The 11,336-nt window shown below is 39.3% G+C and overlaps 2 protein-coding genes across 4 annotated transcripts; one reads left to right on the top strand and one right to left on the bottom strand.

Annotated features, from left to right (window-relative positions):
• Positions 1 to 299: 299 nt before the first annotated feature.
• LOC140304138 (uncharacterized) lies at positions 300 to 4,822 on the bottom strand. The gene is made up of 6 exons (XM_072383133.1): positions 4,590 to 4,822; positions 4,150 to 4,324; positions 3,898 to 4,054; positions 2,491 to 2,663; positions 2,031 to 2,259; positions 300 to 1,900 (listed from the first exon to the last, which is right to left on the bottom strand). The coding sequence occupies exons 2-6, from the start codon at positions 4,306 to 4,308 to the stop codon at positions 1,701 to 1,703; spliced, it is 918 nt and encodes a 305-aa protein (XP_072239234.1). The 5' UTR covers positions 4,309 to 4,324; positions 4,590 to 4,822; the 3' UTR covers positions 300 to 1,700.
• A 231-nt stretch (positions 4,823 to 5,053) lies between these two features.
• rrp9 (ribosomal RNA processing 9, U3 small nucleolar RNA binding protein) lies at positions 5,054 to 10,401 on the top strand. 3 transcript variants are annotated; one of them, XM_072382016.1, is made up of 15 exons: positions 5,054 to 5,247; positions 5,375 to 5,466; positions 5,580 to 5,692; positions 5,776 to 5,840; positions 6,417 to 6,458; positions 6,569 to 6,695; positions 6,794 to 6,918; positions 7,019 to 7,111; positions 7,224 to 7,324; positions 7,416 to 7,550; positions 8,683 to 8,745; positions 8,886 to 9,043; positions 9,240 to 9,319; positions 9,408 to 9,481; positions 10,280 to 10,401. In XM_072382016.1, the coding sequence occupies exons 1-15, from the start codon at positions 5,164 to 5,166 to the stop codon at positions 10,380 to 10,382; spliced, it is 1,455 nt and encodes a 484-aa protein (XP_072238117.1). In that variant the 5' UTR covers positions 5,054 to 5,163; the 3' UTR covers positions 10,383 to 10,401. The 3 variants fall into 3 exon arrangements, with proteins under 3 accessions (XP_072238117.1, XP_072238118.1, XP_072238116.1); XM_072382017.1 differs by having other exon boundaries at positions 5,773 to 5,840; positions 8,886 to 9,031; XM_072382015.1 differs by having other exon boundaries at positions 5,773 to 5,840.
• The last annotated feature ends 935 nt before the right edge of the window (positions 10,402 to 11,336 follow it).

Genomic DNA, 11,336 nt, shown 5'->3' with positions numbered 1-11,336 from the left:
TGTCACGCTGTTATTCCATAAATGAGGCTGACGACAATTTATCTACCAGTTTGTGAAACACCTTTTGAAGAAATAATTTATTTTCAACTCTACCCACTGTTGCATCATGGTCCCTTGTCTCTGATATAATTCTTAACATTGACCTCTCATCATGTCTGATACCTCTTAATGAAACACTCATTATCATTTCCAGACACTTCCTTTATTTTGATGTCAATACCAGACAATACACTCAAAAGTCAAAAGTCACAATCTGAAAACTCTGACTTACAGCCAAATGCATTTCTTCTTTGTTTAGCTATTTAAATCCCCTAAATAAATACTGAAACATGACCTCGATTAGGTTTATTTAAGCACAAAAAAAATAAATAATTCTTACATTTTGAAAACTGGCTGTGACTCCTCCAAAAAGTTCTTGTAAAGCAGAAAACTTCCAAGGGCATGGTTATGAATCGTTTTTAAAACCTTGAAGAACGGCAAACTCAGTTCTCAGATGCGTCCAGGTTCATAAGTGTCCAGCTGTGTTGCAACTTCAAGGGATTTCACAAAGAAGAAGTCTTTTGAGTCTTGAAAGAAACCGCAGGGAAGGCTGATGCTACTTGTGACAGTTGATGAGTTGTGAATCCACTGAGATGAATCAGTCAACTCCAGGGACAGGAGGGGGAGGAGCCAAAGACAGATTACTGCGCCAAACTACCACCATCCACTAACATTAACCATGTCACACACACACACACACACACTTTCATATGTCAGTATGTGGCTGTGGCTGTCACACTGCAGACTATGCTTGTTACACATGGTCCTTTATTCTCTCCAAAGCTATTGAGTGACTGAAAACACAGCAGTATTGGCTGGATTTTACTTTCTTCCCATTTTGTTCTCAGTATTTTGTTTTGAATGAAACAATTTTGTGTGTTTTTTTGTCTTTTTTTGTGGAATTTATTTAGCTATTTATCTTCAATTAAATTTTCATTCTTATCTATTTTGGCGCACCTTCACTTTACAGCCGTGTGGAAGCAAATAATGCTCACAGAACACGAAACGAGGCTCAGTACTGACATCTGTTGGCTGCACTCCAATGAGAGCATACTCTGCTTCACAGTGCTGTTAAATAAAGAAAAAAATAATACAAAAATCAGTTTGAAAAAGTTAAATTATCATTTATATGGTGAAGGACCACAGAGACGTGAAAAACAGATACTGCAGAGGAAATATTCATCACTTACAGCACTGCAGATTAACTATCTACAAATCACTTGTTAGAATGCACAGTTTCTTTATCAACATCGATTTTCAAACATTTTCCTTCTTGTACACGTACAAGGTTAACTTGACTGAAACTGTAAATGCTTGACAAAAACAGACTTCACGGACCGAGTATTTAGCTACAATCACTTACAGGGAGGAACCTTCAGTAAGAACACTTGTGTGTTTACCCCTAATGATTATACATACAAGATTCTATAGTGTTACTGAAAGTCTGGGTGCCAGGTCACACCTTTCAGACACTCAGCAGGGTCTAAAGCTGTCAAAGTGAAAAAAAAAAAAGATTTCTACACAGTTTTTAAAAAAACAACTCATTTTAAGCAGCTGATGTCAACACAGAAGAAACCCCACGTGGTTAGAAAAGGGCAACCTGTCTGTCACACTTTTCTATGAGACATAAAACACGGGTGACCGAAGGCAGACCGGCACAACTAGAACTGAGAGTCACTTGCGACTGCATCGTTTTCCGGCAGGAGCGAAGCCTCGCAAAAGGCCTGATCGACGATAGCTCTGTTTTCGGTTTTACCCATCCCCAGTCTCTTCTTCAGTAGCTTGTCTTCATTGTTCAACTTTGTGCGGATTGCAGTTTTTATTTGGCTGTTGTCGACACCAAACCTGTCTGTAACGTGATCTAAAGAAAGGAAAAAAAACAGAGCATCAACTGTTTTCAACTGTGAAAATAATTAGCATCTACAAAGAAGATGGTTGTTCCTCAATTAGTCAGGATCAAACAAAATTTTTTTTTTAAATCCTCATCTTACCTATTAGGCTTTTCAGAATCTCAGGTGGGAGTGGAGGCTTGTGGCAATCCTCTCCTGTGAGGGTGTTCTTCCGGCCCTGCAGACAGTGTGTGGCCAAAGTGTCTCTGTCAAAAAGTATCATCAGTAGTGCTGAAACATACTTCTTGTAGTCTGCAATTTCGGCTACACGCTCGTAGAGGTTTTTAGGCACACGAAGAGTCTCGGACAGATACAGGAAGTTGTGCTCATCCTGAAAAAAAACAAAGGAAAAATCGTAAATTTCGGAAACATTAAAAAAGACTGATTAAAAGCTGAATGAAACAGCTATACTCTAGTGAAGCTGTCTACTAGTAAACATCTTGATAAAGAAGCACAAACATTGTGCTCTGGTGACAACAAAATGTAAATTAACTGAGCCATCCGTCTTCATTTTTGATGTTAATAAAAGATAGCAGAATTTGCAGGTCATAGGAGCACTTACCTCCGATATATGATGAACTTCTCTCATCTGCACCTCAGGCTCAGTCAGGAAAGAGACACTTTCGTTCGGGTTTTGTTGAGCAACTGCTGTCTCGCCGCCGTGGAGAACATGATCCAGAGTGACTCGTAATTCATGTGCCGTGTGCCTCATCTGCATCATGAGTGTGTTCATCTCTGCAAAAAGGGTTGTGTCAGTGACGTAAAATTGATATGGAGCAAATGTATCGCACAAGTAAAACTGTTCGATGGTGTGCTTACAGCTTAACCAGTACTTTCAGAAAAACACTCATCTAAAAATGCAGAAATGTTTGACAACGCAGCAACCAAACAATCCAACACTGACAAATGTGATCATTTCTTATCATTTCATAATCATCCAAATGCGATTTCCTTCTCTAGCACTCATTCCAAGTATCCAAATTGGTTTGTGAACATGAAATCCCTTTCATCTCATTTGGTAATCTAACGTAACCTTTAAGGAAAAGCTCCATTCAAGTGAGCTAAATATTTACCAATAAACTGACACTTATTTACATTCGCGAGAAAAAGCTTGTGAGTACTTTGGGAGTTATCAGGATGCTGATTATTTCTAAAATGCTAAACAAATCCTAAAATGTCCAAACCACAATTATCCACACAATCTGAATGACCCTGTAGCACACAAACAGCTGCCCCTTTCATGTCTTTGCGGAACATGCTGTGAAACTCATTTTAGCAATAGCAACCTTCATCAAAAGTTTATTGCAGCTGCTTATGAAATATGAAGAACATTTTTAAAACTACTTCCTCCCAACAGCAACATACCCTACCTGTGTGTACAGCCAATAGATTACTAACACAGTGCTTATTCTGCCTTTTTTTTATATTACCCTTAGTTAATTTTAACTCCTCTCAGGGTACTTTCCTACATATTGTATATAGAAAACGTATTGCTTTTTGTGTATCAACGAATACCCCAATCTTAAAAGATGCTTTGTATCTTTTTCCAGCTGTGTTAATCTCTATAATGCTTCATGACAGTTGATGTGATCAAAGAACTGTTTAACATCAAACCGCCTTTCTTGAGAAGAGCAGACTTCATTAGTAAACCAAAGTTAGTTTCCTCAAAATTGTCGGTATATGAAATCTATTGTGATATAGTTGAGAAAAGCTAGATGCTTCAATTGAACCTGACCTGCTTTGCAGGAGATAAAGTTGCAGTGAATTACTGTATGACTACTCAACCACAAGTATCATAATGAAATACACTCTACGTCTATGCTTTATTTTCATTCCTACACTACAGACTCCTAAGTTAAAGCATTCACTGTCACATGTTTCGCCACTCAGACTTGGAGATGAAGTGCTCTTTGGAGGATTTTTTTTTAGCATAAGCCTACATGAATTGGTTAGTTATGTTTCCACCCACCTTTGAGTTCTCTCAGTTCTCTCTCCGCCAAAATCCTACATCTGCGTTCATATTTTAGTTGTGCCTGCAGCTGTTCTATTTTCATGAGTAGGCTGATAGTGTCTGTTCTGATGCCTGGACTTGCAAGATTTTCTTCATCAAAGTCAATGGCTTCTTGCTGTCAATTTACAAAAGAAAATAACAATAACAACATGAATCATTTCTATACACAATACAACACCAGCTTTTCTTGATAGTTTAACAGCTCATCACCTCATTGCTGGGAAGAGAATGGCTGGACTCCTCTGCCATCCTGAACTTATCCTCCACTGATCCACAGTGAAACTCCTGTGTATCTGACAGGCTGCCGATCTTAATCATCTTCACTTGTGGTTGTCTGGGACTTGCTCCAGAGTCTCTCTTTGGTGGCATGATACTAGAAACAAATCTATAAAGAGTAAAAGGTTGAACCGCGGGCATGGCAAGTATTGCTTTTCTGCACGGGTTGGGGTCAGTCAAACTTTTTCAGTCATTTAGAGATGTTTGTAGGGTTTTTTTTTATCTAAAACTCGCATCGCACCCCCTCCCCTTGCCTCTTCAACCCCTCCTACAAGCCACCAGCAGCTGGAGCTACAGAGTGATAGAAACTATATATCAATACGTTATCAAATACACGTCGTATTTAACGTTAGATAAATGCAAAATAATCTCACCTGACCGCAAAGATCGCCTTCGGGGATAACCTATTAAAAAATCACTGAGGACAAAGGCAGCGCAGTACATGAAAATACTGCGTAGTAGAGGAAGTAGTAGTACTACTGCAGTATTACAGTACATGGATCCTGATATCCTTTTGGCAAATGTACAATAGTCGCGCAAAATTTTGCCTGCTGAGTGTGCGTGAAAAAGTGATATCATATTCACCTTTCATTGTGTGTGGCACTCATATGTATGGGGCAGTTGTGTTGTAAAATACATATTTTCTTACAAGTACGTGCGGAACAAAGCTGCGAAATCTTATTCCCTGAGGGAAGCATTTCAACCAAGTACAGTTTCCTGTTCACCCATGTTTGTCGTTGAACCAATGAAAATCCATTGTTCCATTAAAAGGCGGGACGTTTTAAGACGAACAGGTTAGTCAGCCAATCGTTGTGCGTTCAAACCCAGGCTTACCTTCCAGTTTGGTTGCAATTTACACATGTGGGTCCAATGTTGATTTGCTTCTAAGAGAAAGTTGGAGTTTTACAGTTAGAGTTTATTTAGAAACGCCGCTTGTCACATGTTAACATGTCTTCGTCGTTCTTCATAAAGGCAAAAGAAAACCCCAAATTTGTCAAAAAAGGAAAAAATACAGCGGCGCCAAAACGAAAGGTAAGTTAAGTTAACTGTTAGCAAACCAGCTAAATCACGTTGGCTTTACCAGCAGGTTGGCTTGTTCACTCAATCTTCGTAATCAAACCTTACAGTTTGTCATTTGACACCCTCTCTTCTGGTGCAGGGTGATGGGGGCTCCGATGGAAAGAGTCAGTTACGAGCAAAGAAACCAAACAAATACAACGAAGAGATTTCCAGTGATTCTGAGACAGAAGGGTGCGTTTCTGATGTGTTCATTTCAGATTATCCAGTTATACGCAATGGAAGCAATGGCTTTACTTAATAATTGTAGTTTTTGAGTGTGTATGTTTATGTGTGATCTATTTCAGTCCTGTTGTGTCCAAGAAGAGGCAGACCAGTGAGGAAAATGAATATGACGAAACTCCACAAGAGAAGAAGCTCAGATTAGCAAAACTTTACCTCGAACAGCTGAAGGAAGAGGGTAAACTTGCCCACACAGCTTTAACTTGTAACATTGAACTCTGTGCCATAAGATTTTAACAGAGGGTTTGTTCTCTTCAGAAGAAGTAAAAGTAGACGATGACTTCTTCGAGACAGATCTGATCGCAGGAAGACTCCAAGAAGAAGTGGTAAGAGGAGTGTTTTCTGGGTGTAAATAAGGTTGTGTTGAAGATAGATCTAATGTGCCACTATTTTTTGTTGGTGTTTGCCAGGGTTTGGTTAAGAACCAGCAATTTTAAAAGAATACTTGAAATCAGACTATACTGTTCAAACCAATTGAACCCAACTGCATCTTCTTCCCAGTAAAGCTGTGTCAGTAAGCATGTGTGCGTGACATAAAGAGCATTTTAAGAAATTCAGGTGTCAGTCCAATCAAAACTGGACTCTTAAAATGAATATAATCATATAAATGTTTGCCTCACATGTCTGAAATAAGTCTTATCAAAACTGGACTAACACACCCAGTTAATGCTGTTTGTGACTGAATCACTTCTACAAGCATATTCTACACTAAACCTGTACAAGAACTGGGGATGTGAATGTTGTTCATGTTCTTTAAAAAGTATCAGGATTTTTTTGGGAGTTAATTAGACTTGGAAAGCCAAACCAGTGTTGGTCATTTATCTTTGGTTTTCTCTAAGCAACCAGGTACTGTACTCAAGTCTGTCGTGTTGATCTTTCTTTTTATGTCATTTTCCCTTCAGCTTGAACAGAAAGGAAAGCTCCAGCGACTAATTGCCAAGGATGTAAGCATGAGAATTTTGATCCCTTCAATCCTGCTGCACGTCCAGTACCCTTGTGGAGGAGAAGCTGCTGATGAACAGATGGCTTTTATTGCTATGTTTCTGTCTTGTAGCTCTTAGCACCAGATGTCTCCGAGATCAGGGTGTTAAGAGGACACAAGCTTCCAATCACCTGTCTGGTCATCACGCCTGACGACAAATGCATCTTTTCTGCTGCCAAAGACTGTTCCATCATTAAATGTTCGTATACAGCAAAATCCTCTGAAGCCATTGTTTCGATTGCATTCAGACAAACGAGTCTGTAAAGCATTAACAAAGTTTTTCTGGTGTGTGCTCAGGGAACATTGAGAGTGGGAAGAAAGTGCACACGATACCTGGTGGAAGGAAAGGCACAGAGGAACGCCATGTCGGACACACAGCTCACATCTTGTGTATGGCCATATCGTCAGATGGAAAATACTTGGTGAGTAGCAGTCTTTCTCCCAGCGTTTCTTGCTTCTTTCTTGCATATTACTTTACTCTTACCAAGAGTAACGGCTTTTTCTTTCTTTATATCTTATTAGGCCACTGGAGACATGAACAAACTGATCATGATTTGGGAGGCAGAAACGTGCAAACACCTATACAAGTTCACAGGGCACAAAGGCCCTGTTTCGGTATGTTCTCTACACTTTCTTCTAACATCCGATACAGCTTCTACCTTTTTCCATGTTAACAGTTGTGTAAAGGTTAGTCCTGGTGTGAGTATCGCCTCTTTTTCCTTCTCAGGGTCTTTCCTTTAGGAGGGGAACTCATGATCTCTACAGTGCTTCTCATGACCGCTCAGTCAAGGTGTGGAACGTGGATGAGAACGCATATGTGGAAACTCTGTGAGTGAATAATCGGAGGGTAATTACGCGCTCTCTTAACACTTCCGTTTGCCTTCGGTGCTTGACTTTGACAGTTGTGTGAATCTGTTAGCTTTGGCCATCAAGATGCTATCACAGGACTGGACAGTTTGAGCCGCGAATGCTGCGTGACGGCAGGAGGCCGCGACGGCACTGTGAGGGTGTGGAAGATACCTGAAGAGTCTCAGCTGGTTTTCCACGGACACGAGTGAGTTTGTTTTAGATCTGTGGTGTGTTTGTTTGTCACCTCTTGAAGCTTTGACCAGTTCAGATGTTTTGATGTCTGTTTTTAGGTTTGTGTGGAAAGTTCCCCCTCTGCACAAAGCTTTGGGGTGATGCCTCAACCCTTGTGCTTATTTATTCATTTGTAATGTAATGAGTTGTTGTCAACTCAGCTTCACATCTGTTACATCAAAAGCACATCTACTGTGAAGAAAGAAAAAAAGAGCAGAGAAGGAGAATGAAAATTAAACAGAATCTCACATGAAATGAAAGGAGCCCACCGACATTGGGTTGATTCAGATATATTAACAGAGCCAGGGTGCACCCAGTTTACCAGATAGAAATGATGAGGCTATTGATTCATTTTTCATTTTGGTGTGAATTTGTTGTTGTTGCATTTCTTCTTCATTTATTTACAGGTTTCCATTGGCCTGCTGGCCCATCTTTACAGTTGTCTGTTAAAAACAAACAATGAAAACAGTGTGTACACATTGATCAGTGGAAACGATTTTAATTAGTAAAGGAAGACTAGTTTACTTTTAGTGCTTTTGGCGTCACGGTTCCACCAAATTTATAAATAAAAAAAAAAGACCATATAGATAACAGAAGGATACAAACAATAGTCAGAGTACACACTGATAATCCTGTTAAATTTCCTGTAAGCTGGAAAATGGAGTTGGTACACGAGCCTGAGGTCACTTGTACTGTGGCTTTTATCTCAGTTTCAGTATTGTTCCGTTTATACTACGTGTTCAACTAACAAGTCGTATCTTTAAAGACTTTTTATATACTGAACTGACTTGATGCAGCATTGAGGCAAACAAATTAGCACTTAAACACACCACAAAGACGACTTCTGAGTGCCACCCAGGACCCACAGTCTGTGTGTTCAGTACAGGAAGGAGGCAGCAGTATATACATATTACAGTCAGGGAAACCAGAAGAGTGCTTATATTTAAAAGAAAAACCAAAAAGTGAAAACAGCACTGTGATTATATTTGTGTCAGAATGGATTTTGATGAGACATCAACTGCCTTTCACTCCTTTTCGTGACAAATGTGACGATATCTGTGAGCAAACTGAGATTGACATCAGCTGTTGTTTTGTCTGTCACTCAGAGGTTCAATTGACTGTATCCAGCTCATAAATGAGGAGCACATGATAACAGGAGCAGATGATGGGTAAGAAAGTTTTTTGTTTTTTGTTTTTTTTTAAATCTACATATTTGCCCTTTTATTATTTTTGTCTAGAATCTCCTTTAGCTGACAGATTCATTCATGTTTCCCTCTCACGTCTTCCCTCAATTTTCCTACAACCTCAGCTCCGTATCTCTTTGGAGTGTCAACAAGAAGAAGCCTCTCGGCACAGTGAAGCAGGCTCACGGTCGCCATGGTGATGCAGGGCTGGAGCAGCCTCATTGGGTGGCCTCGGTAGCAGCCCTTCAGAACTCGGATACCGTTGCCTCAGGTGCCTCTGGCTGTGAGAGTCCTCTTCACACGCTTTTTAATAACACATAGACTCATGATCGTGTAAAGATCACTTTCACTGAAGCCTTTCAGAGTTCACCTGTTAAAAGAGCAGAAGTTCATTCTGTATAAAATATACATTTGTTGGTGATTAAAACCCGATATATGCAATGAGATTAGGTAACAGTTTTTTTTTTTTTTTTTTTCAGGTTCTCACAACTCGCAAGTGAATGTGTGGAAGTGTGGCCAGAATTATCGTGGGTTGGAGCTTCTGTTCAGTGTACCAGTGGTAAGCTCTCTTAATTAGCTCCTCTCATAAAGAAGGGGAACACAAGGTGTTGTTTCAACAATCAACCTCTCCTGTTTTTCCCTTCCAGTCCGGTTTCGTCAACAGTCTGAAGTTTTCAAGCTCCGGCCAGTTTTTGGTGGCCGGAGTTGGACAAGAACACAGGTAGCGGACTAATGCTCTTGTTTCCATAGAAACCGTCCACAGAGTTCCTGAAAAGCAATGAATGTCAGAGCAGGTTCATGTGTAGTGGTTGGAACTTTCACTAGATGGCAGTGTTAACCCATCCCAGCCAAAATGGAAATACTAAGTATGTTCAGACAGTTTTTTGGGTTTTTTTTAAGATGACAAGAAGAAGAATTCTGTTTTCTATCAGAATCGTCTTAAACAGTTAAGAGAACCACTTACAGAGTCATGTGTACTATTATAAAGTTTTGATATACAGCTTATCTCCTTAAACAGTTAGATATCCTGTTTGTAGTCCTTTTACATGCCACATATATGGCCAATTCAACTTGAGTGAAGGCTTGATTTTTGGTCTCTGTTGTTTTTTATCTATGGGGCAGCTTAAGATCAGACCAGAACGGTGTATTTCTCAGCAATATCTCCAATAGTCTGGGTCGTCAGACCACTGTGGAGTGCTTCCATTTCTGACACTTTTGTACAATATTTGTATTAAGGTTGCACTTACTAGTTTTTTTTTTTGTTTTGTTTTTTTATTTATTTAGCAGTAAATTTTTCTGACTAAATTAGAACATTTATAGGCTAACTGTCACACATCAAATAACTTTCACATGAATGGAAAATACAAATGTTTCAGGTAAAGTTAGAAGATTTGGACCTGCACAGAACACATATTTTCAGAGCATTTGACCTGTTTCTCTTCCCGTGTAAATTCTGCATAGTTTTTAAAAGTGATAATGAAGTTTTCTTTTATTCACACTAATTGTGTTATGTTTACAGACTGGGCCGGTGGTGGAGACTAAAGGAGGCCAAAAATGGGATCTATATTATTCCTCTTAAAAGGAAACCTTCTAATCCAGAGGAAACCAAGATAAATGCATAATGAACTGCCTTTTTTTTTTTTTTTTGTAAATTAAAGGTTTAAAAACTTTCTGTGCATTAGTTTTCTTTTTTACCTCAGCTTTGTTAGGGTGCGTTTATCCTTGCAAGCGTTGGCTGTGAGCCTCACTCGCGGCTTCTGTTTCAGGCAGCTAATCAAGGCGCCACAGGTGAGGTGGGCTGTGCCTGATTAAACCAAAGTTGTAGGAGTTATGTTGAGACTTACTCTTTCCATTTTGATCTCTCTGCTTTACTTTGGCATGGTAATTGCATCTGACTGGGTTGTCGAGTTGAAAATGCGAGATTACGCTTAAAGTCTCCTCGATTCTTCATTTGTAGCAGACCTGCAGAAATCCTTTCAGTTCTCGCTGTATTGTCTTAGATTTTGCCTAAAATTAAACGTGCCAGAGTCCGTTAATGTCAAAAGGAACTTGTCTGCTTGACTCCGGGGAGCCCAAAGCTGTTAAGAGAAATATGTCAGAGGTTAAAATCAGTTTGCTTCAGGTGGCTGTTTGAGTTTTGGTGGAAGCAGATCTGTTGGGTGTCAAAACCTCTGCCTGCACACAAAGTCACACCTTCTGATGACCAACTAATCGTGTGTGAATGATCAAGTACACTTTCTTAGCAGCTTCTGGCTCTTAGCTACTCTCTTAATTCCTCTGGAACAGTAATGGTATACCATTTATTTTACACACTGCTTCATTTTAACTCGGTTTCTGTGAAATTAATAATGACAGTGTAATAACACGATGTTCATCTGAAGTTTTATTTATGGGATTTCAGAACCTTGTAAGGACTGTATGATTTAAAAAAAAAAACAAAAAAAAACTTTACTTTCTTTCTTTCTTTTTCACGCAATTGTAAGTTTCAAAATGGCCAAAGACAATCAAAGCAGATGGTGAAGAATAACAAGTTTAGGCCCAATGAAATTCAATATTTTAATATTAAAAAAAACAAA

This window comes from Leuresthes tenuis, unplaced genomic scaffold (genome assembly GCF_036924035.1).
Source record: "Leuresthes tenuis unplaced genomic scaffold, fLeuTen1.0.hap1 SCAF_3, whole genome shotgun sequence".
In the NCBI taxonomy this organism is placed as follows: domain Eukaryota; kingdom Metazoa; phylum Chordata; class Actinopteri; order Atheriniformes; family Atherinopsidae; genus Leuresthes; species Leuresthes tenuis.
The sequence above is the reverse complement of the archived record's forward strand: the minus strand, read 5'-3'. Positions and strand labels throughout refer to the sequence as shown.